General features: G+C 37.8%; 1 protein-coding gene across 4 annotated transcripts in view; it reads right to left on the bottom strand.

The window, feature by feature from the left end:
• PRMT7 (protein arginine methyltransferase 7) overlaps positions 1-25,808 on the bottom strand; it is a 58,104-nt gene that overhangs the window by 10,044 nt on the left and 22,252 nt on the right. For all 4 annotated transcript variants that reach the window (XM_053700486.1, XM_053700491.1, XM_053700477.1 and 1 more), the window contains 4 exons: positions 19,398-19,481; positions 17,713-17,760; positions 16,808-16,897; positions 16,451-16,612 (listed from right to left, as the gene is read on the bottom strand). In XM_053700486.1, coding sequence (XP_053556461.1) covers positions 16,451-16,612; positions 16,808-16,897; positions 17,713-17,760; positions 19,398-19,481 — 384 coding nt within the window. The remainder of the gene's footprint in view (positions 1-16,450; positions 16,613-16,807; positions 16,898-17,712; positions 17,761-19,397; positions 19,482-25,808) is intronic.

Raw genomic sequence — 25,808 nt, forward strand, 5'->3', positions numbered from 1 at the left:
GATATAAAATGTAGTAGGATTAAAAGAGTGTTATAAGAGTGTATAAAACTCAATTGTTTTGATATTTTCTTTTATTAGGAGGTTATTTAAAAAAAAAAGATTTCTGTGAATGAAATAATTTAATTCAGTATTGTACATATTAGTTTAATAAGGCATGTCAGGACTTGTCTTTTGCCAGAAATTCTAACATTATGTTAGGGGCGTGTCTTTTAACCAAAAACAATGAGGCGTGTCAGGACTTATCTTTTTGTCACAAAAAAATGTTACGTGGCATGTTAGGACATGTATTTTACTCAAAACAAACTATCTCACATGTATTTCGTAAAAATCATATAAATCAATGTTTAATGAAAAAAATAGCTGTATACTGCCTAAAGAATGGAGTCTGCTAACGGCAATCGTGGACTTGTATTAAGAGAATTATATCATAAACCTACAAACCCCGGGTCATTAGGCGGTGTTGAAAATCTGTACAAAGCAGCTAACATTGATTTATATGATTTTTACGAAATACGTGTGAGATATTAGTCTTTTTTTGAGTAAAATACATGTCCTAACATGCCACGTTTTTTTTGTGACAAAAAGATAAGTTCTGGCACGCCTCATTGTTTTTGGTTAAAAGACACGCCCCTAACATAATGTTAGAATTTCTGGCAAAAGACAAGTCCTGACATGCCTTATTAAACTAATATGTACAATACTGAATTCAATTATTTCATTCACAGAAAACTTATAACAAATGTTAAAACTTTTTTTTTTTCTTTTTTTTAAATAACCTCCTAATAAAAGAAAATATCAAAACAATTGAGTTTTATACACTCTTATAACACCCTTTTAATCCTATTACATTTTATATCTTTTTTTTCATAGCAAGTCCTGACATGCCTTATTAAACCTATTGAACATTATAGAGGATATATATATTAAGATTTTATATCCCCTTTTAATAGAATACAATATCAAAGTATAATTTACACCTTTTTTAATTAAATAAACTTTATAGTCTTTTATAAAGCTCCCAATCAACATTATCAAAATAATTACGCTTAATAACCTCTTATAACCTTTTAATCCAAATCCTAATAAATATGCATATCAATTTTATATCAAATTCGTATTAAAAACACTTTTTTAATATCGATTTTATATCAAATTCGTATCAAAATCCCCTTTTTATATCAATTTATATCAAATTAATATCAAAAATGGGGGCATAAAAGTGGGAGTGGAAAGGGGCGGGATTAGGGGAGGAGAAAGGGGCATGTCCACCCATCAAAAAAGTATTACATAACCTCCATACTCTTACTACTAACAGTAGATGTATTTGTACTTTTAGAAACATTATCAGCATGTAATAATTTGTCATAACAAGTGCTACATATTTGAGCTGAAGAAATAAGATCAGCTAATTTACAACAAACACACTTAGCTTTGGTAGAATTGTGTTCAGGCACCTTAGTTCCTACAGTAACATCAGAGGCAGGATCAGTTTGAGACATCTTGCAAAATGTAACAAAAATGAAAAAAAAATTTTTTAAACAAAAAGTACATTTATGCTTACCTGATAAATTAATTTCTTCTATGGTACGACGAGTCCACGGATTCATCCTTTACTTGTGGGATATTATCCTCCTGGTAACAGGAAGTGGCAAAGAGCACCACAGCAGAGCTGTCTATATAGCTCCTCCCTTAGCTCCACCCCCCAGTCATTCGACCAAAGGTACAGGAAGAAAAAGGAGAAACTAAAAGGTGCAGAGGTGACTGAAGTTTAAAATAAAAAAATATAATCTGTCTTAAAATGACAGGGCGGGCCGTGGACTCGTCGTACCATAGAAGAAATTTATTTATCAGGTAAGCATAAATTTACTTTTCTTCTATAAGCTACGACGAGTCCACGGATTCATCCTTTACTTGTGGGATACAATACCAAAGCTACAGGACACGGATGAACAGGAGGAACAAGACAGATGGTTAAACAGAAGGCACCACTGCTTGAAGAACTGTTCTCCCAAAAATAGCCTCCAAAGAAGCAAAAGTATCAAATTAGTAAAATTTGGAAAAGGTATGAAGCGAAGACCAAGTCGCAGCCTTACAAATCTGTTCAACAGAAGCATCATTTTTAAAAGCCCATGTGGAAGCCACCGCTCTAGTAGAGTGAGCTGTAATCCTTTCAGGAGGCTGCTGTCCAGTAGTCTCGTATGCCAAACGGATGATGCTTTTCAGCCCAAAAGAAAGAGAGGTAGCCGTAGCTTTTTGACCTCTAAGTTTTCCAGAATAGACAACAAACAAAAAAGATGTTTGAAGTTTTACTTGCAAGCAACCAAAGATTTCCGTCAAAGCACGAACCACGTCCAAGTTGTGCAACAGACGCTCTTTCTTAGAGGAAGGATTAGGACACAGAGAAGGAAAAACAATTTCCTGATTAATATTCCTATTAATAACAACCTTAGGAAGGAATCCAGGTTTGGTACGCAAAACCACCTTAACAGCATGGAAAACAAGATAAGGCGAGTCGCATTGCAATGCAGATAGTTCAGAAACTCTTCAAGCGAAGAGATAGCAACTAAAAATAGAACTTTCCAAGATAGAAGCTTAATATCTATGGAATGCGTAGGTTCAGACGGAACCCCTTGAAGAACTTTAAGAACTAAATTCAAACTCCATGGCGGAACAACAGGTTTAAACACAGGGTTGATTCTAACTAAAGCCTGACAGAATGACTGAACGTCTGGAATATCTGCCAGACGTTTGTGCAGTAGAATTGAAAAAGCAGATATCTGTCCCTTTAAGGGACTCGCTGATAGCCTCTTCTCCAATCCTTCTTGGAGAAACGACAAAATCCTAGGAATCCTGATCTTACTCCATGAGTAACCTTTGGATTCGCACCAATAAAGATATTTACGCCATATCGTATGATAAATTTCCTAGCGACAGGCTTTCGAGCCTGAATCAAGGTATCTATGACCGACTCAGAGAAACCCCGCTTGGATAAAATCAAGCATTCAATCTCCAAGCAGTCAGCCACAGAGAAACTAGATTTGGATGCTGGAACGAACCTTGAACCAGAAGGTCCTGCCTCAGTGGCAGAGTCAATGGTGGAAGAGATGACATGTCAACCAGGTCTGCATACCAAGTCCTGCGTGGCCACGCAGGTGCTATCAAAATCACTGAGGCTCTCTCCTGTTTGATTCTGCAATCAGACGAGGAAGGAGAGGAAATGGTGGAAACACATAAGCCAGGTTGAATGACCAGGGTACTGCTAGAGCATCTATCAGTACTGCCTGAGGATCCCTTGACCTGGACCCGTAACAAGGAATTTTGGCGTTCTGACAAGACGCCATCAGATCCAATTCTGGTGTGCCCCATTGCTGAATCAATTGTGCAAACACCTCCGGATGGAGTTCCCACTACTTCTAGAATATTTATCGGGAGGAGAGCCTCCTCCTGAATCCACAAACCCTGAGCTTTCAGGAAATTCCAGACTGCACCCCAGCCCAATAGGCTGGCGTCCATCCTCACTATGATCCATGCTGGCCTGCGGAAACACATTCCCTGGGACAGATGATCCTGTGACAACCACCAAAGAAGAGAGTCTCTGGTCTCTTGATCCAGATTTATCTGAGGAGATAAATCTACATAATCCCCATTCCACTGATTGAGCATGAATAGTTGCAGTGGTCTGAGATGCAAGCGAGCAAACAGAACTATATCCATTGCCTCTACCATTAGACCGATTACCTCCATACACTGAGCCACTAACGGCCGAGGAATGGAATGAAGAGCGTGGCAGGTGGTTAAAATCCTTGATTTCCTGACCTCTGTTAGAAAAATTTTCATGTTTCAAAACTCAGTGTCAACCATTTTTAATTAGCCCCTTATGCAAGCTTAGTAATGCCTTTCTATAGCTCTTAGGATTACTGCTTACCCTTACCCTCATGGGGATACAGTAAGCCTTTCTGAAATACACAGTCTCTCCAGAAAAAATGACTGAACATACCTCACTGATATATAGCATGAAAACGTTCCTCACACTGAAGTTTCTTGTACCAATCAGCCTCTGTGGGAACAGCACTGGATCTTAGTTACAAATGCTAAGATCATCATCCTCCAGGTAGAAGTCTTCATCCATCTGCTGCCTGAGAGTAAATTAGTACACACCGGTACCATTTAAAACAAAAAAACTCTTGCTTGAAGAAATTAAAAACTAATATTTTATCACCTCTTTCACTTTACCCTTCCTAGTACTTAGAGCAGGCAAAGAGAATGACTGGGGGTGGGGCTAAGGGAGGAGCTATATTAGACAGCTCTGCTGTGGTGCTCTTTGCCACTTCCAATTAGCAGGAGCATAATATCCCACAAGTAAAGGATGAATCCGTGGACTCGTCGTACCTTATAGAAGAAATATCAAATTTCCTCAAAATAGCAGTTTCAGGAATGGGAAAAAACATAATTTATGCTTACCTGATAAATTCCTTTCTTCTGTTGTGTGATCAGTCCACGGGTCATCATTACTTCTGGGATATAACTCCTCCCCAACAGGAAATGCAAGAGGATTCACCCAGCAGAGCTGCATATAGCTCCTCCCCTCTACGTCAGTCCCAGTCATTCGACCAAGAATCAACGAGAAAGGAGTAACCAAGGGTGAAGTGGTGACTGGAGTATAATTTAAAAGATATTTACCTGCCTTAAAACAGGGCGGGCCGTGGACTGATCACACAACAGAAGAAAGGAATTTATCAGGTAAGCATAAATTATGTTTTCTTCTGTTATGTGTGATCAGTCCACGGGTCATCATTACTTCTGGGATACCAATACCAAAGCAAAAGTACACGGATGACGGGAGGGATAGGCAGGCTCATTATACAGAAGGAACCACTGCCTGAAGAACCTTTCTCCCAAAAATAGCCTCCGAAGAAGCAAAAGTATCAAATTTGTAAAATTTGGAAAAAGTATGAAGCGAAGACCAAGTTGCAGCCTTGCAAATCTGTTCAACAGAGGCCTCATTCTTAAAAGCCCAAGTGGAAGCCACAGCTCTAGTGGAGTGAGCTGTAATTCTTTCAGGAGGCTGCTGTCCAGCAGTCTCATAGGCTAAGCGTATTATGCTACGAAGCCAAAAAGAGAGAGAGGTAGCGGAAGCTTTTTGACCTCTCCTCTGTCCAGAATAAACGACAAACAGGGAAGAAGTTTGGCGAAAATCTTTAGTTGCCTGCAAGTAGAACTTGAGGGCACGAACTACATCTAGATTGTGTAGAAGACGTTCCTTCTTTGAAGAAGGATTTGGACACAAGGATGGAACAACAATCTCTTGATTGATATTCCTGTTAGTGACTACCTTAGGTAAGAACCCAGGTTTAGTACGCAGAACAACCTTGTCTGAGTGAAAAATCAGATAAGGAGAATCACAATGTAAGGCTGATAACTCAGAGACTCTTCGAGCCGAGGAAATAGCCATTAAAAACAGAACTTTCCAAGATAACAATTTTATATCAATGGAATGAAGGGGTTCAAACGGAACACCCTGTAAAACGTTAAGAACTAAGTTTAAACTCCATGGCGGAGCAACAGCTTTAAACACAGGCTTGATCCTAGCTAAAGCCTGACAAAAAGCCTGGACATCTGGATTTTCTGACAGACGCCTGTGTAATAAGATGGACAGAGCTGAAATCTGTCCCTTTAATGAACTAGCTGATAAACCCTTTTCTAACCCTTCTTGTAGAAAAGACAATATCCTAGGGATCCTAACCTTACTCCAGGAGTAACGTTTGGATTCGCACCAGTATAGGTATTTACGCCATATTTTATGGTAAATTTTTCTGGTAACAGGCTTCCTAGCCTGTATCAGGGTATCAATAACTGACTCAGAAAAACCACGTTTTGATAAAATCAAGCGTTCAATTTCCAAGCAGTCAGCTTCAGAGAAGTTAGATTTTGATGTTTGAATGGACCCTGTATCAGAAGGTCCTGTCTTAGAGGTAGAGACCAAGGCGGACAGGATGACATGTCCACTAGATCTGCATACCAAGTCCTGCGTGGCCATGCAGGCGCTATTAGAATCACTGATGCTCTTTCCTGTTTGATTTTGGCAATCAATCGAGGAAGCAGCGGGAAGGGTGGAAACACATAAGCCATCCCGAATTTCCAAGGTGCTGTCAAAGCATCTATCAGAACCGCTCCCGGATCCCTGGATCTGGACCCGTAGCGAGGAAGTTTGGCGTTCTGGCGAGACGCCATGAGATCTATCTCTGGTTTGCCCCAACGTCGAAGTATTTGGGCAAAGACCTCCGGATGAAGTTCCCACTCCCCCGGATGAAAAGTCTGGCGGCTCAAGAAATCCGCCTCCCAGTTCTCCACTCCCGGGATGTGGATTGCTGACAGGTGGCAAGAGTGTGACTCTGCCCAGCGAATTATCTTTGATACTTCCACCATTGCTAGGGAGCTTCTTGTCCCTCCCTGATGGTTGATGTAAGCTACAGTCGTGATGTTGTCCGACTGAAACCTGATGAACCCCCGAGTTGTTAATTGGGGCCAAGCCAGAAGGGCATTGAGAACTGCTCTCAATTCCAGAATGTTTATTGGAAGGAGACTCTCCTCCTGATTCCATAGTCCCTGAGCCTTCAGAGAATTCCAGACAGCGCCCCAACCTAGTAGGCTGGCGTCTGTTGTTACAATTGTCCAGTCTGGCCTGCTGAATGGCATCCCCCTGGACAGGTGTGGCCGATGAAGCCACCATAGAAGAGAATTTCTGGTCTCTTGATTCAGATTCAGAGTAGGGGACAAATCTGAGTAATCCCCATTCCACTGACCTAGCATGCACAATTGCAGCGGTCTGAGGTGTAGGCGTGCAAAAGGTACTATGTCCATTGCCGCTACCATTAAGCCGATCACCTCCATACATTGAGCTACTGACGGGTGTTGAATGGAATGAAGGGCACGGCATGCATCTTGAAGCTTTGTTAACCTGTCCTCTGTCAGGTAAATCTTCATTTCTACAGAATCTATAAGAGTCCCCAAGAATGGAACTCTTGTGAGAGGAAAAAGAGAACTCTTCTTTTCGTTCACTTTCCATCCATGCGACCTTAGAAATGCCAGAACTAACTCTGTATGAGACTTGGCAGTTTGAAAGCTTGAAGCTTGAATTAGAATGTCGTCTAGGTATGGAGCTACCGAAATCCCTCGCGGCCTTAGTACCGCCAGAAGGGCACCCAGAACCTTTGTGAAGATTCTTGGAGCCGTAGCCAATCCGAATGGGAGAGCTACAAACTGGTAGTGCCTGTCTAAGAAGGCAAACCTTAGATACCGGTGATGATCCTTGTGGATCGGTATGTGAAGGTAAGCATCCTTTAAATCCACTGTGGTCATGTACTGACCCTCTTGGATCATGGGTAGGATTGTCCGAATAGTTTCCATTTTGAACGATGGAACTCTTAGGAATTTGTTTAGAATCTTTAAATCTAAGATTGGCCTGAAAGTTCCCTCTTTTTTGGGAACCACGAACAGGTTTGAGTAGAACCCTTGTCCTAGTTCCGACCGCGGAACCGGATGGATCACTCCCATTGTTAACAGATCTTGTACGCAGCGTAGAAACGCTTCTTTCTTTATCTGGTTTGTTGACAACCTTGACAGATGAAATCTCCCTCTTGGGGGAGATAATTTGAAGTCTAGAAGGTATCCCTGAGATATGATCTCTAGTGCCCAGGGATCCTGAACATCTCTTGCCCAGGCCTGGGCGAAGAGAGAGAGTCTGCCCCCCACTAGATCCGGTCCCGGATCGGGGGCTCTCGGTTCATGCTGTCTTTGGGGCAGCAGCAGGTTTCCTGGCCTGCTTGCTCTTGTTCCAGGACTGGTTAGGCTTCCAGCCTTGCCTGTAACGAGCAACAGCTCCTTCCTGTTTTGGTGCAGTGGAGGTTGATGCTGCTCCTGTTTTGAAATTCCGAAAGGGACGAAAATTAGACTGTCTAGCCTTAACTTTGGCCTTGTCCTGAGGTAGGGCGTGGCCCTTACCTCCCGTAATGTCAGCGATAATTTCTTTCAAACCGGGCCCGAATAAGGACTGCCCCTTGAAAGGTATATTAAGTAATTTGGACTTAGAAGTAACATCAGCTGACCAGGATTTTAGCCACAGCGCCCTGCGTGCCTGTATGGCGAATCCTGAGTTCTTAGCCGTAAGTTTGGTTAAATGTACTACGGCCTCCGAAATGAAAGAATTAGCTAGTTTAAGGACTCTAAGCCTGTCCGTAATGTCGTCTAGCGTAGAGGAACTAAGGTTCTCTTCAAGCGACTCAATCCAAAATGCTGCCGCAGCCGTAATCGGCGCGATACATGCAAGGGGTTGTAATATAAAACCTTGTTGAACAAACATTTTCTTAAGGTAACCCTCTAATTTTTTATCCATTGGATCTGAGAAAGCACAGCTATCCTCCACCGGGATAGTGGTACGCTTAGCTAAAGTAGAAACTGCTCCCTCCACCTTGGGGACCGTTTGCCATAAGTCCCTAGTGGTGGCGTCTATTGGAAACATCTTTCTAAATATTGGAGGGGGTGAGAACGGCACACCGGGTCTATCCCACTCCTTAGTAACAATTTCAGTTAGTCTCTTAGGTATAGGAAAAACGTCAGTACTCGCCGGTACCGCAAAGTATTTATCCAACCTACACAGTTTCTCTGGTATTGCAACGGTGTTACAATCGTTGAGAGCTGCTAAGACCTCCCCTAGTAGTACACGGAGGTTCTCCAATTTAAATTTAAAATTTGAAATATCTGAGTCCAATCTGTTTGGATCAGAACCGTCACCCACAGAATGAAGCTCTCCGTCCTCATGCTCTGCGAGCTGTGACGCAGTATCAGACATGGCCCTAGCATTGTCAGCGCACTCTGTTCTCACCCCAGAGTGATCACGCTTGCCTCTTAGTTCTGGTAATTTAGACAAAACTTCAGTCATAACAGTAGCCATATCTTGTAATGTTATCTGTAATGGCCGCCCAGATGTACTAGGCGCCAAAATATCACGCACCTCCCGGGCGGGAGATGCAGGTACTGCCGCGTGAGGCGAGTTAGTCGGCATAACTCTCCCCTCGCAGTTTGGTGAAATTTGTTCACATTGTACAGATTGACTTTTATTTAAAGTAGCATCAATACAGTTAGTACATAAATTTCTATTGGGCTCCACCTTGGCATTGGAACAAATGACACAGATATCTTCCTCTGAGTCAGACATGTTTAACACACTAGCAAAAAAACTTACAACTTGGTTATAATCTTTTTTAGCAAAAAAACGCACTGTGCCTCAAAGAGGTACTAACGATTAAATGACAGTTGAAATAATGAACTGAAAAACTGTTATAGCATCAAACTTTAAAACAACACAATCTTTTAGCAAAGGTTTGTTCCCATTAGTAAAAACAATACTAATTAAATTTGTACATAAGAAAATAAAACAACGTTTTTATTCACAGTCACTATAAGGATTCTCACAGCTCTGCTGAGAGAATTTACCTCCCTTCAAAGAAGTTTGAAGACCCCTGAGATCTGTCAGAGATGAACCGGATCATGCAGGAAATATAAAAGTAACTGACTGGAATTTTTTGATGCGTAGCAAAGAGCGCCAAAAAACGGCCCCTCCCTCTCCCACACAGCAGTGAAGAGAAACGAAACTGTCACAATTAAAGCAAAAAAACTGCCAAGTGGAAAATAATGCCCAAATATTTATTCACACAGTACCTCAGCAAAGTTAAACGATTCTACATTCCAGCAAAAACGTTTAACATGAGAATAGTTATTAAAAGGATTAATGACCTTTAACAGAGTAGTTCCGGTGAAATACCATCCCCAGAATACTGAAGTGTATACATACATGTCATTTTAACGGTACGGCAGGCTTTTCTCATCAATTCCATTCAGAAAATAAAAACTGCCACATACCTCAATGCAGATTCATCTGCCCGCTGTCCCCTGATCTGAAGCCTTTACCTCCCTCAGATGGTCGAGAACAGCAATATGATCTTAACGACTCCGGTTAAAATCATAGTAAAAATCTCTGTCAGATTCTTCCTCAAACTCTGCCAGAGAAGTAATAACACGCTCCGGTGCTATTTTAAAATAACAAACTTTTGATTGAAGTCATAAAAACTAAGTATAATCACCATAGTCCTCTCACACATCCTATCTAGTCGTTGGGTGCAAGAGAATGACTGGGACTGACGTAGAGGGGAGGAGCTATATGCAGCTCTGCTGGGTGAATCCTCTTGCATTTCCTGTTGGGGAGGAGTTATATCCCAGAAGTAATGATGACCCGTGGACTGATCACACATAACAGAAGAAAATGCTTATTATAAAATTCTTATACAAAAGTAAAATCAAAAACAAACATCATAGCCCTCTAAAAACAAATGAGAGCAGCGAGCAAAAGAGGGAGAGACTTAATATAACAAATTTTGGCGCCAAGAATGACGCAAACAAAGATGACGCAAATGCAGAGGTAAAAACTTTTGGCGCCAAAGCTAACACAATGAAATGACGCAACTCACGTCATAACAGGCGCAACTTCGCAGCAAAAATGTTTGTGCCAAAAATTACGCAATAAAAAGTAGCATTTTGCATCATCACAAGCCTAGTATGACCACGAAAATTTTGAAAAACAGACTCCAAGTTACAACTAACTGGAACCCCAGGTAAGAAAAGAATTCTCCCATAAACATAATCTCCATGCTGAAAATTATTAGAATGGAAAGGGAAATATACACAGACCTGACTTATGGCAAATATATGCAATATATATTAAAAAACGTTATAATATAAAGTGCCAAACAAAGCTGAGTGCGTCTTAAAAAAAATGATATATACTTACCAGAAGACACCGATCCACATATAGCAGACAGCCAAACCAGTACTGAAACATATCAGCAGAGGTAATGGTACAAGAGTATAATGTCGATCTGTAAAGGGAAGCAGCAGATGAATCCCTGCAACCGATTTACAGAGAGCCCTAGAATAGATTTCCCATAGGCGAAAACATGGTATCAACAGGCAATACTCCCTTCACATCCCTCAGACAAACACTGTACTTTGAGAGGAATTGGGCTTCAAAATGCTTAGAAGAGCCTTTCACAGAAGAAATCAAGCACATCTTGCTTCACCACCTCCAAAGTATGAGTGAGGTGGGAGGTGTATTTATAGGCATTTTGAGGTTTGGGAAACTTTGCCCCCTCCCGGTAGGAATGTATATCCCATACGTCACTAGCTCATGGACTCTTGCCACTTACATGAAAGAAACAAACTAACAGGATTCTGATAAAGCAGGCTGTTGTAAGATACTTTCCCCATAATTTCCATTATCAAATTGTGCCTAGTCTTTTTACACACACACATTCTGAGGTACCAGCTACTGCTGAGCATCTGCAAGAGTTCATTGTATTCATTTATGAGTCTGCTTGGCTGATGGCTGCCACATGATTTAAATACATTTGCCAGAAAAAAAAAATCTACTGCTCATCTAAAATTCAGAGTAAGTGCAATTGCATTGTCTTTTAATTATGCACTTGTTGATTATGTATGCAATGTATCTAAACATTTATAAGGGAATAACATTTGAAACTAATGTCCCTTTAAGTATAGATCATGATCTACATGGTCATGATACAGCCAAGAGTAAAAAAAAAAAAAAGTTGCTTTCATTTTATCTTGTTAATCACTTTGGGTGACATAACACATCAGACTCATCTCCCACAGTCTGATGATTATCTTTAAAACTGACTTTCCAGAAAATAACCATAATGCTCTAGGATATAAGTGTTGTCAAATAAAAGACTCTTACCAGATTATTATTAACTTTAAAATGCTCTCTGTCTGGCAAATTTTCAGTTGTTCTAAACAGGTTTTAACCATTTAAAACAATATCTGCATTTACAATTGTAGTTTCCTTGTACATTGTTAATTTTTCTATAATGAAAAAATTTCCTAAATTTGCCAACTTTACAAACGTAGTTAACGCTAACTAGAGGATGATGGAAGGTGCATTGTGAAAAGAGCAAAGACGGGGGGGGGGATTTTCTAAATGTTTCTTGGCTGGGATTCACTAAGTGATCTCGCTGCTACTATGAAGCCCCTGTTCTCTAAAGGCAGTTTTTTACCTTGAGAACAGTGTGTTATGCAAAGAGATGTTCCCTGTATATGTACATGTAGGGCTCATAAAAATCTTAATTTAAAGGGACAGTAAACATTGGGTAACACTATGTGCAGAATTATGTAACATGAGGATAGGCTTTTGTTTGAAAAATGTTTAACAAATACCTAATTTGGCAGCTAATACTATACTTCCCTCGTGTGCGAAGCCGTCCTCTTCTGCGCTGTAGTTTTTTCAACTAGTGTGTCATACGCTCAATTTCAAATCCCAGGGAGTCCAATCGCACCATTAAACTACATGTAGTGTTCCTGCACCATGTAAAGCCGTCAGCTGCTTGACCTAGCGCCCAAACTTGTTGTGGCTGAATGGTACGACCAGGACCGCTATGATTAGACAGTGAGCCTGTGACGCGCTAGTTGAAAAAACTGCTGTACAGAAGTTGACAGCTTCACACATGAGGTAAGTATAGTAATAGCTGCTAAATTAGGTATTTATTAAGCATTTTTTTTTAAAAATGCTATTTTTTATATACATATATATTATATATATATATATATATATATATATATATATATATATATATATATATATATATATATATATATATATATATATATATATATATTGAGGTTATAAATAAATACTATCACAGTTCTGAAAGCAAATGAAAATAACAACAAAATGTACATAATAAATATCAGAATAACTAATACAGATAATCGCCCAGTTATACAAATAGAAATTAACCTCAGGTTTTTAATTTAGAAGTGTCCCCTTAAAATATTATGTAAAGACAAATAAAATGAATTCCCTCATTAATAAATAGAGGCTTATTTGTGTATATGAATTAGCTGATTTTGAAGCCACAACCTAATAAAATGGGTTGAGCTTGTAGGTATAATCAGATCTCATTACTTTATCACATTGTGTACATATACCTGCTTCTTTATCTCATATCTGTCCATAAACCAATCACCAATACTTGGAGAGAATAATGGAAAAATTAACATTTTATTACCTTATCTCTTCTATAACCCACTGGGAGTGTAATTTTTTTTCTACTGGCTGTGTTAATACAGCTTGGCCTCGTGGCCAAACACTTTCAGGATGGGTGGGGATACCACAGGCTAAATAAACTAATTCAAATGCCAGGTTAATGGAAATACAATTTAATACACTTCAGCAGGTAAAGTGGATCATTGGGAACAAATTAAAGGGTAGAACATTTTTTAGTAAACTGTCCCTTTAAGACAGAGTGGGGAATTTCAGGGGAAAATATAAAATAACAAAATGGGCCACTTTTGGACCCCAATTGAAAACTACTAGCTTGTAAAACATATTTTCTTGAACATTGAAAATATATATGTATGTATTCATCTTATCTGCCTAGGCTTAGAATATCAGTATAAGTGGGAGGATATGTGAATTAAGGAGATATCCAAGAATAATCCAATAAACAAGTGAACTGGTGGATGACATTTTAACAGATACCCAAAAGACAGCCATATTACGTGTTATATGCATAACAAACAACTAGGCAATGCTGTGCTAGTCAATAGGCAATGGCGGCGACTGTTATATGGGCTCTTAGGAGAGAGATTCAGGGTATTGAATAAAATGCCAGACAGAAACTAAAACATTCTTTAGGGTCCATGAGCTAGCTATTCGGTAGGAAAAGTATAGTTAATTGCCCTGGTTATTTATGATGTTAACAGAGAGGCCATCATTGTACTCTCTCTCTGTACGGTCACATGGGGGAATGGCTCAACTAGGTGACTAAGAATAATAATGTTAATAGCACCTCAAAGGGGTCCTACATCGGTGCAATGTTATAATTTTGGACCTCTATCTGAAAAATGTTAACTAAAATTGCAGTATACATAGTAATATTACAGAGTGTATCTTCGAGTATTATTTCATATAATGTTTCATCGCCCGGCCTCGGCCACTGACAGGGCAAGACTGAGGCATTAAGTGAAGGTATTAAGGCAGTTAACCATAGATAGATACAAAGCTTTATGAGGTATTATCATACACTCAGTTAATTATAGGTATTGGTATGTAGTTGACCCCAAAGAGAGAACATATTTCCAACAATGTAATAACAAACCTTGTAAAGATTATGACCATAACAGAATAGGTGAGTATTTATATTTATGGATTTATATGCGATATAGCACGTATAGTAAAGTGCCAACTCTGTAAGAATATGTCTCATTCTCAAACATGAATTCGCTATGGCTAGAGAGTTAGGTGCTTGCACACATCTAGTAGCATGAAAGGGGACTTAAGAGTAGCTGAATATATAGAAGTGCACAAACCTGAAATATTGCAAACACCTCACATATTGTATAATTATACTTAGAGCCAAAACAAAAATAACCTTAACTATATAACAGGGCAAAGTGAAAATGGACATAAAATGATTAGGGATATATTGTTTTGAAGATGGCATGTCCAATGGTATCAGGATATCAGTATGCTGTCATTATTTCTAATTTCAAAAGAGTCATCCCATAGTGTCTTACTAATACACTCCGTTTCTAAAGGTATAAGTGAAACCAGGCTCTATTAATGACTTTAAGAAAATGAAGAGTCAGTCCTAGTGTATGGAGTGAACTATGTCCCCCAGGGTAGCTCAGCATTCAAATACCCGTATGTACATAACAGGGCCATGTGTTATAATGGATCTAATATAGTAGCTGGAAAATGAGCTATGAGTTATGTAGGGGCTCAGACTGCTAGTTGATAAGAATGCCAATGCGTGGAATATACAATTTCTTATTTTAAAAGCAGTACAAAATGCCCTAACACACTAGTCAGCGATAGCCTCTTTACCTATAAGACAATGTACTAAAGGTTAAGCCATGCTAGCAGAAAAGACCCTTTCAGCTAGTGTAAAATAATATCATGAGCATTAGCTTATACTTCTGCACATTAGGTATAATACAGGACACTGTAGTAACAAACGACACACACAAAAAGAATGTAATAAAAGAAAAATGTCCCGGAATTGTCCAAATTATGGAGGTCTCCTGAAGCACACACATACCTCCCGACATATGCATAAAGAGTTTCATCTTCCTACCCGACTCAAGACCGGAGATCACAGAGTCTAAAGTGAATGAGGTCCATATCTTGATGAACTTTTTTCATCTCCATGAGCTCAATGGCGGTTTTCGGTGTTGCTGAAAATCATGGAAGCAGATAACGGTTGCGATAGCCTGTAACTGCGCCATGGCCTAGCGCTTTCACGCTCGAGTAGGCTCCCAGCGATGTATCTGCTCCATCTGTATCCGGGTCCGGTAGTTCACTATGATGGATCCCCAGAAGTGCGCTCAGCTTGTCTTTCTCTTTATGTCCCAGCGTAGCCAAGTTGGGCCAGCTGTCTGGTTCTCTCCCCTGTCGCGGAGGGTAATGAGCCCCAGGAACTTGCCTATAGAGGGATAACTGCAGCGAATTCCCATCTTCAAGCGCATACGGTGCAGGTCTTTCAATTATGACTTGGACGCCTTGTTGCTTCTTAGTGGCACGTGGGTCAGAGGCAGGATTGTAATCGGTATTACGGTCTTTAGGTCGGAAATGCTGCTCCGCTCCGGAATGAGTCTCCTTAAGAGGATTTGTTAGGTTTGTTGTCCGTGGTTGTTCTACTTGTTCCTTGTAACTGCAGGAGTCAGAGTGAAATGTCTGTTTTATTACATTGCAAAGGCAGATTCTGTGTTCCTCCAAAATTGAGATTGGTTCAGCCAAACAGATTGGTTTATTCTCCATTGCTTAGTTAGTTTGGAAGAGGTATGGTCAAAAGTCCTGGCAGTGACTATGCACTGTTTACCCGGCTTACAAGATACTGGGGGGGTGTTGAAGGCCTCTCATTAAGGAGACTGTCCTAGACCATAACGCTCCGGATCGGATGTCAGAGGTGGTATTCCCAATAATGTGGTATCAATCGAAACTGCTTGATTTGCAGGGTTTGGCTATTGGGTAATAGTAGCTAGATGGTTTTATGATAAGAGACAGATTATCTGCGATACCCACGGAGCAACCAATACTGCGACCAGTCAAGGTGCTGCCCAGAGACACGCCCCCAAAATGTTATCTTTATGTTATCAAATTCTGCACATAGTGCAGAATAATGTAACCAATTATACAACATTTACTGTATGAAATTAATAAATTGAATTATAAAATAAAGAGATGCAGTACAAAATTGTATTGCTACATTGCATTAAAAATAACAAAAATTGTTCTGCAACAATATTAATTTAATGGGAAAATTAAAATTCATATTGAAATAACACAGGAAAAAAAATATTTTATTAGCCAAGGTCTTACCTTAAACTCAACAGCCAGTACATAGAGGGATGCAGAGAGAGGGGAAATGGTACAGTCATTGGTGAGGTGGGCAGCAAGGGCCGTGCGGGTATACCAGAAGTAAAGGTTGTGCCATGGGAGGAGGCTCGTTGTGAAGAAGGGTTCTCCAATCAGAGCAGAGATCTGAACACCAAGCAAAGAAAACAAAACTGTCAGAAGAGTGTAAGTTCCAATCATCTAGTGACTACCTAAATCCTACATTCCTCACCCCAAATTAATATGCAGCTTCTGAAAGATACAGATCATTGCCTGCAACCTACTATGTATGAGCTGTACAAACTATATATGTACAATATTGATGCATACATAGCTCATTACCTTTCTGCCATTGAGGTCTAACTCAGCCAGGCTGTCTGGAGCTTTCTGAAGAACTTTAATTTTGTCTTCTAGTTGGTTGGTTTTGAAAAGCTAGAATGCATAAAGGAAACAAATTATTTCACAATGAGACAAAAGGAAAATTAGGCATTTTTAAAAAATATATATTTACCATTGAGTGGAGGACTATTTCCCCTCACTCACAAGTAATCTATAACTAAACACAGTTTTCCTCAGACCTTCAACCACTGCAAGCCCTGAAACAATTATATATAATAAAATATATGAAGACTGAATAGAGTATTCACTGTCCCCATACAACTGCAAATTTATTGCAGATACTTGTTAGCATCTGATTTTTTTTTTAGCTGCTGCCTCTAGTGGCAATAACCTGGTATATTTCACACATACACATCAATATAGCAAAGAAAGAGCATTTTCTCAGGCCTTCTCAGAAGCAGAATACGCAGCCAAAGCAACAAACCAATAATATTCACAATGTGCGCAATTAGCAATGTTATATCATTTCGAGTAATTGTAGTGTCCAAATACATAATTGCAATCTTAATTGTACACTGTGATGATCATTTATAAATTTGAATAAATGTGTAATCTTATCTAAATTTAACATTTGTAATTAAACCAAAAAGCAATCAATCAAAATTAAAAAACCATGGCAACAGCCAAGGCACACTGCTTAAAACAAGCCAATGATAGGATTTCAAGAGGTCAAATTAGAAAGGCTGAAAATTGTCAGGATTCAGACGATTGCTAAGCTAGATCAACCAGCTAGGTATGAAGTTTGGGAGTTTCTATTTGCCAGTACCCATGCAGCAGTCATACACACAGTCTGTTCTTCACATGAGCTGAATCCTTCTCAGCACCCATTATGTAACACTATGATCTACCTTCTCCATTAGATGCTGGGACATAGAAGAAGACTCAATAGTGTAGACCTGTAAAAAGAACAGCAAATAAACCTTGATGTGGAATGTTCTTTAAAGATCATATTAAAAAAAAAAGAACAATAAAAGGTTGTTTCTTTGGTGCTGTATAGATTCATTCAGAAGGTTGTTTATGTGCATGTGTATGCGAATAATAGCAGATTCACAGACAGAAAAATAAATTGCACCAAAATGTTAATGTATTCAGAAAGTCTCTTACTAAACTATTACCTTAATTTATTGTCTTATGTCCCTTTAAGAGGGTATATACACTATAAACACATCTTGGGCATCTTAGGTAATAAAGGGATTATCTGATTTTTTAAACAATAAAATATTTTGAGTTGACTGTCTGTTTAAATTAGCAATTGAGATAGAAGATTAAAAGGACCACTCAATGCAGTAAAATTGCATAATAAAAAAGACAATGATTTAACACCTACTCTGAATTTCAAATAAGAAGTAGATTGTTTTCCTGACAATTACCCCCCCCCCCCCCGGTATTATGTGACAGACATCAGCCAATCACAGACTAGTATACGTATACCTTGTGAGCTTGTGCACATGCTCAGTAGGATCTTGTTCCACAGAAAGTGTGAATATAAAATGAATGAGCAAAATTTTATAATGGATGTAAATTGGAAAGTGTCTTAACACATGCTGTATCTGAATCATAAAAGTTTGTTTTGATTTGGGTGTCCCTTTAAGACTGAGAAGATAAATGCAGTAATACCCCACACTATTAAAGAATCATATTCAATACTAATAGGACAGTACTAAAAAAGTAAAACATAGGGTACAAAATAGCTTCTAAGGCCAAATCAGAGTATAAGGCATGAGGTAAAACCTTAAACAAAGATGGCCAAAAATTAGCTTCCAGATGCACAATATCACTAAAAAGCATCACAAAAGAATAAGGCCAGAAACAAAAGTTAACTTATCTAGAATATGCTCGTTAGGGGACAAACCATCTCCTGTAACAGAATCAAGCCACATGCTGCTTATAAAAAGCACATAGCGTAGGGTATATTAATAGAACCAGTTACTTAGAAATACTTTTTTATTACTGTATAAAAAGATTCAGGAAGGGGTTGCATACAATTAAACCTGTGATCTGAGCAGATCATACCATCTCTCAGTTTTTGTTTATTCCTGGTTTCAGGAATAAGATAGATAGATGTTTTCTAATGGTTTTCATACTAAAATTATTTTTAATTGTATTATCATTTATTTCCCCAGCACAGACACATTTGCTGTAGTTGTGAGTGCATTAACAGGGAACTACAAAATAAAAAAGACACCCAAAGAAAAATAAAACAAATCTTAAAACAGACAGGTAACTAAGTAACAGTTGACTGATGCATAAAAAAGTACCAGTAGACTATATAGCAGAGGGTATCTGCCAGTGTCCTATACATCAGTATGCATCTGCTGGAGCATGTATATAAACAATTTTATTGGTGGCATTAGGTTAAATTAACTAGTAGAGGGATCTATATCTGTGTATTACCAAGTAAGATGATCTATTGTTAATTAGCATCTATCTGCAATACAGAACAGGATTAGTTACAAGTATACATTGCACAGTAAGAAGATCTGTCTGTGCACTAAATAGCAGGGTATGACCTCAGATATCACAAGGGAATTACCTGAGCTGCTCCAGAAGAGTGTGCCAGGAAAGGAAGAAAACTGCCATCACTCACACACAGACAGACACAGCCTGGGGTCACAACCTGCAGAGGGGACAACACAAACTATCAGCATAGACACGACACAGAACCCCACAAATTAAGAGCCAACTGCACTGAATACGGTATCCGTGTAAAAGGAAGAAAATAAACCATGGTTACTAGCAAGAGGGAATTTTTTAAATCTTTATTTAGAATTCTTTTTCCCCAATATAAATACAGAAAAAGAAAAAAAAAAAAAAAAAAAAAGAGAGATAAATTTAGCCAGCAACATAGGTATTATTATTATCAGTTATTTGTACCAACAAATTATGCATTGCTAAAGACATTGGTATATTATGCAAGGTGACAATTATGGGAGACAAAGTGATAGAGTTTCACTGTTGTAAATCATCTCTCATGAAGGTGATATACAAGCAGCTAGGTTTTTACGCTTACATGCTAAGGGGGTTCAAGGGTATAGCTAAAGCAGAAAAGGAACTAAGATAGGGAAATTTTAGGTTATATTATATGCATCCCTGGACAGTAGAGTCTTTAAGGAACATTTGAAAGTTTGCAAACTAGGGGAGAGAGTTCAACAAAATAGGGTACAACACAAGGGTCTATGCGCAATTTAGAATAATGTAGCTCTTTAACTAATTGACTCAGAGATAAATAAAAAAAATAAACAATTAAATTAAAACAAAAGTTGCAGAGTGCTGATCGGATAGGGGATTTTCCTTAAAAAAGTCCTACTAAGACCTACTTAAAACAATATATGTGAGAAATCCTTAAGGCGCCAATCAAAAGATGGCAGAGGGGAAATACAATGTTAAATAATTGGTGTTTAAACCAATATAGGGTAAGGAACACAATCTTGATGTCTATGATAGTGATGCCAACGTGGACAATGGTTTAATATGTGGACAAATTAAAAATACGTGAACAAATTAAAATACAATATACCATAAAAACAGGAAAATAGAGATAAAATACAAAAATAAAACTATAGAATATATATATGTATATATATACACCCCTATATCATGGATCCATAATAAACAACAACTGTTATAAATACATATGAATTTAACGATAAGATTAAAAAAAATAGATCAATAAATCCTGCAAAAATTTAAAAACAATGATTCTTGCAATGATATACAAAACAATAGATTTGCAAAGATATAAAACGGTTAATCTATTTTACATTAGTATCGCACTGTGCTTAGGATGTGAAACAAATTAAATTGTGGGGATAGCAAAGAAGTCCTGGTGGCTTCAATCAATCCTGTGGAGTATTTATTGTAAAGTGCTTGTATCCTATGTGTGAATGTCACCAAGTGGTAGTGTCCGAATCCTACGTGTGGAAAATAAAATCCGAATATAATCCTGTGTTGATCAAAAGTACAAAAATAAAAATACAAAAATAAAAAATGATGATAAATTGGTTGGAAAAAATATATTGCAATTCAACAATACGATGTCTCACAATGAAAACGATCAGTGATATTCCAAAAGCAAAAAAAATAAAACGTAGTGGTACAAAAAAGTGTAAACACAAATTGAGCTGTGAAAAAGTGTGAAATCCAAACAACGTTGTGAAAAAATGTGGCTGAGTGACAGCAATTTAATGCTGATAGAGAAGAATCCTAAAATCTTCAAATAGTGAACTTCCTAACAGATGAATATCAACCTAAAAGGAAGAAAAAAAAAAACAACATAGTGCAATAACGTTTTTAGCATTAAAGGAAAAATGAAATTAGGCTTACCAAACGGTCAACGCGTTTCGGCCCTGGAGCAGGCCTTTATCAAGACTGATTGTAAGGAAGATGTGGTAGCCTTTTAAAGCCCCTGGACCGGAAGTGTTACTTTATTTCGTTTCCGGTTTTCCGTTTTTTTGGGGCAATATTGTGTATGTTAAAATTGTATAAATTAAAATATCACTTGGTGTTAATTCTGCTCTCAGTTTTTGTGCAGATTGATTTGATGATTAATACATATTAGCCTAGTGTATGTCGGACTTCAAGTCCGAAAATCGTTATTGTTTACCCCCATGTTCTGTGACGTCACTTCCGGTATTTTTTACGGAACATCAATCGTTCCCGATTGCTTATTTGGTCTTAATTGCTTGAAGATGAGTACTAACCAATGTTTAATTTGGATTTGTATTGTACCTTTATATTCTTTAGGCTTGCAACTAATTTGCCTAATATACCACACTAGTTCGAGTCCGATAATGCTGGAATCTCATTGATCGTGACGTCATAGTGGGAGTTCGATAGTCATTTGTGAAAATATAGACTGGGATTACAGCGGAGATCGCTGAAATACAAATTACTACATGAGTTTTCTAGTGTGTGTTATATTTTAGAGAGGGAGGTGGTCTTCTAGATGTATATCGTCTTTAGGCTTACGACTAATTAGCTCTAAACTAATTTGCTTTAGAGACTGCACTTATTCAAGTCCGATATTTCTGGGATCTCATTGGTCGTGACGTCACAGTGGGCGTTACAATGAGTGGTTGATAATCATTTGTTGTATATATTGACCAGAATTACAGCGGTGATTAAAAAATAGAAATAAAAATAACAGATAAGTCTTATCATATACTTTGGAGAGGGAGGTAATCTTCTAGATGTATATACATCTGTTTGTGATGTGCGCAAGTATATTTACAATAGGCGATTCTATTCTTGGTTTTCGAGTTGTCCATTAGTATAAACATTGAAGTGGTACAGATTCTATACCCCTGAATATCTGTATGTTGGAAACTTGCCTTGGGACTCTTATATATATTATTCGTTACTATGTAGTATTCTTACTGTGCTATTCTGTTTGCTTTATAGAACTTATTCTTCTTAGTTGTGAGGAGTTGGATCGTTACTTAGGTGATATATTCCTTATAGATTGTGGTAGGAGGGGAATATTAGATAGTTTAATACAGTATGTATATTCAGCTAGTAACTAATATATTTAGCGTTTTTATTCTTTTTGTCCAAATTGGACATCTACCCATATCCTATTATATATATGGTTCTATCATCTTTGCTTAGTTGTTGTGTTCATTATGATACAACACTTCTCTTTCTATTTGGATATGGAAACCTCAAGGTGGAAGAATTTCTATTTATTTATTTGATACATCACTTCTTATCTTTCTGTTCAGATATAAGATCCCCATATTTGGGAGGGTTGAATGTATATCTCCAGGGGTTTTAATATATATATATATATATATATATATATATATATATATATATATATATATATATATATATATATATATATATATATATATATATATATATATATATATATATATATATATATATATATATATATATATATATATATATATCTCTTCAGGGGTGTGTACTATAACCTTTTCTAAATCGACCAAGTGGAATAAATAGTATGGTGACTGATTCTTTAGTACATGGAAGACAAAAGGACATTGGGGGGTTATGCTGGGGATTGTATCAACTTTCTCTGTTCTAAAATATATAGACAGCTGGCTATATTCTCCAAGAGTCTATATAAATATTGCTATGTGATATATATATGATATACGAATTCAGTGTGGTTGAGGTTGGGGGTTTTCGTATATAACTCAATACAAGAGTTGGTTCTTCTGTAATCTTAAATTTTATAAAAGGACAGTGTTGCTGACAGATAAAAATTCATAAATAGTCACACCATCTTTCAAAGTGAGACTAGTTTAGGTTATTTAAGGGGCATTTCTTTATTAATAATGCCATCTTGAGGACTATTTAGACAACAGCCATTCTTCAGGCTGTACAAGTGGGTATCAGAACAGACAGTCATATTTGAAATTATATAGATAGGTATTAATGCCCAATGTTGCTTTTAATATTTGTTCAAACCAATCAATGGATAAAGCTATAGCAATTGGGTTTTGGAGGAGCAGAAGCGAGAGTTTCTGGTATAGGCGAATTAAATCACCGGGCTGATCTGTGGGTGTAGAAAGTACCCAAGCTGATCTTTAGACCTTTCTGAAAGTGAATACTGGGCATATTAATATGAGGTTTAGAGGAATGCCTATTTGTAGATTAATTCAATGGTCTCCATTGTATGTCATATTCAGGAGGTGAGATAGATCTTCCTTATTATTTAGCCCTTTGGGGTAGAGACAGTCTAAGTTGAAGATCCATTTTGATTCAGTAGTTAATAAGTTTTTTTCAGAATCACCTCCTCTCCATTTTTTGTCCACCTTCTGTATGCCGAGGAATTTCAAATCTTTCACATTCCCATTGTGTTTCGTTGTGAAATGTTTATACAATGGAGTATCCATACTGCCCTTCTCGATTGATAATAGGTGTTCACGTACTCTGTCCCTAAGGTATCGGGATGTTTGGCCTACGTATTGTAGTCCGCAAGAGCATTGTAACAGATATATGACACCTGATTATATCATGAATCTTAAAAATTTCTCCAGTATTGTGACATTTAAATGTTGAAGATTTAATTTCATGTTGGCAGGCTTTACAGGATGGGCACGGATAGAAGCCCTTAATCTGTTTCCCAAAGACATCTGTCACTCCTGATTTTCTTTTTTTCTGGATGCTTGGTGCTATTATACTTTTTAGGTTTTTTGTTCTCCTGCAAATAAACCTGGGTTTTGGAGGTAATCTTTCCCCAATGATCTCATCTTCTTTAAGAATTGACCAGTGCTTATTAAAAATATTTTCAATGATGTTTTTATTTGCACTATACTCAGTGATCATAGGAATATTGAGTAATCCATTCGGTGTGTCTTCAGTTTGTCCAGCTTTGGTCTTGTATTTCGTCAGTTCTGTTCGTTCTATATTACCCACCTCTTCAATTTTTTCTTCAAGTAGACTTTCCGAATATCCTCTTTCTAAGAACTTTGTTTTTATTATTTTGGATTGTTTCTCCCAAGAGATTTGAAACTGAAGACAAATCCAAAATAATAAAAACAAAGTTCTTAGAAAGAGGATATTCGGAAAGTCTACTTGAAGAAAAAATTGAAGAGGTGGGTAATATAGAACGAACAGAACTGATGAAATACAAGACCAAAGCTAGACAAACTAAAGACACACCGAATGGATTACTCAATATTCCTATGATCACTGAGTATAGTGCAAATAAAAACATCATTGAAAATATTTTTAATAAGCACTGGTCAACTCTTAAAGAAGATGAGATCATTGGGGAAAGATTACCTCCAAAACCCAGGTTTATTTACAGGAGAACAAAAAACCTAAAAAGTATAATAGCACCAAGCATCCAGAAAAAAAGAAAATCAGGAGTGACAGATGTCTTTGGGAAAAAGATTAAGGGCTTCTATCCGTGCCCATCCTGTAAAGCCTGCCAACATGGAATTAAATCTTCAACATTTAAATGTCACAATACTGGAGAAATTTTTAAGATTCATGATATAATCAGGTGCCATGACAAAGGTGTCATATCTGTTACAATGCTCTTGCGGACTACAATACGTAGGCCAAACATCCCGATACCTTAGGGACAGAGTACGTGAACACCTATTATCAATCGAGAAGGGCAGTATGGATACTCCATTGTATAAACATTTCACAACGAAACACAATGGGAATGTGAAAGATTTGAAATTCCTCGGCATACAGAAGGTGGACAAAAAATGGAGAGGAGGTGATTCTGAAAAAAACTTATTAACTACTGAATCAAAATGGATCTTCAACTTAGACTGTCTCTACCCCAAAGGGCTAAATAATAAGGAAGATCTATCTCACCTCCTGAATATGACATACAATGGAGACCATTGAATTAATCTACAAATAGGCATTCCTCTAAACCTCATATTAATATGCCCAGTATTCACTTTCAGAAAGGTCTAAAGATCAGCTTGGGTACTTTCTACACCCACAGAGCAGCCCGGTGATTTAATTCGCCTATACCAGAAACTCTCGCTTCTGCTCCTCCAAAACCCAATTGCTATAGCTTTATCCATTGATTGGTTTGAACAAATATTAAAAGCAACATTGGGCATTAATACCTATCTATATAATTTCAAATATGACTGACTGTTCTGATACCCACTTGTACAGCCTGAAGAATGGCTGTTGTCTAAATAGTCCTCAAGATGGCATTATTAATAAAGAAATGCCCCTTAAATAACCTAAACTAGTCTCACTTTGAAAGATGGTGTGACTATTTATGAATTTTTATCTGTCAGCAACACTGTCCTTTTATTAAATTTAAGATTACAGAAGAACCAACTCTTGTATTGAGTTATATACGAATACCCCCAACCTCAACCACACTGAATTCGTATATCATATATATATATATCACATAGCAATATTTATATAGACTCTTGGAGAATATAGCCAGCTGTCTATATATTTTAGAACAGAGAAAGTTGATACA

The sequence above is a fragment of the Bombina bombina genome, chromosome 1 (assembly GCF_027579735.1).
Source record: "Bombina bombina isolate aBomBom1 chromosome 1, aBomBom1.pri, whole genome shotgun sequence".
NCBI lineage: Eukaryota > Metazoa > Chordata > Amphibia > Anura > Bombinatoridae > Bombina > Bombina bombina.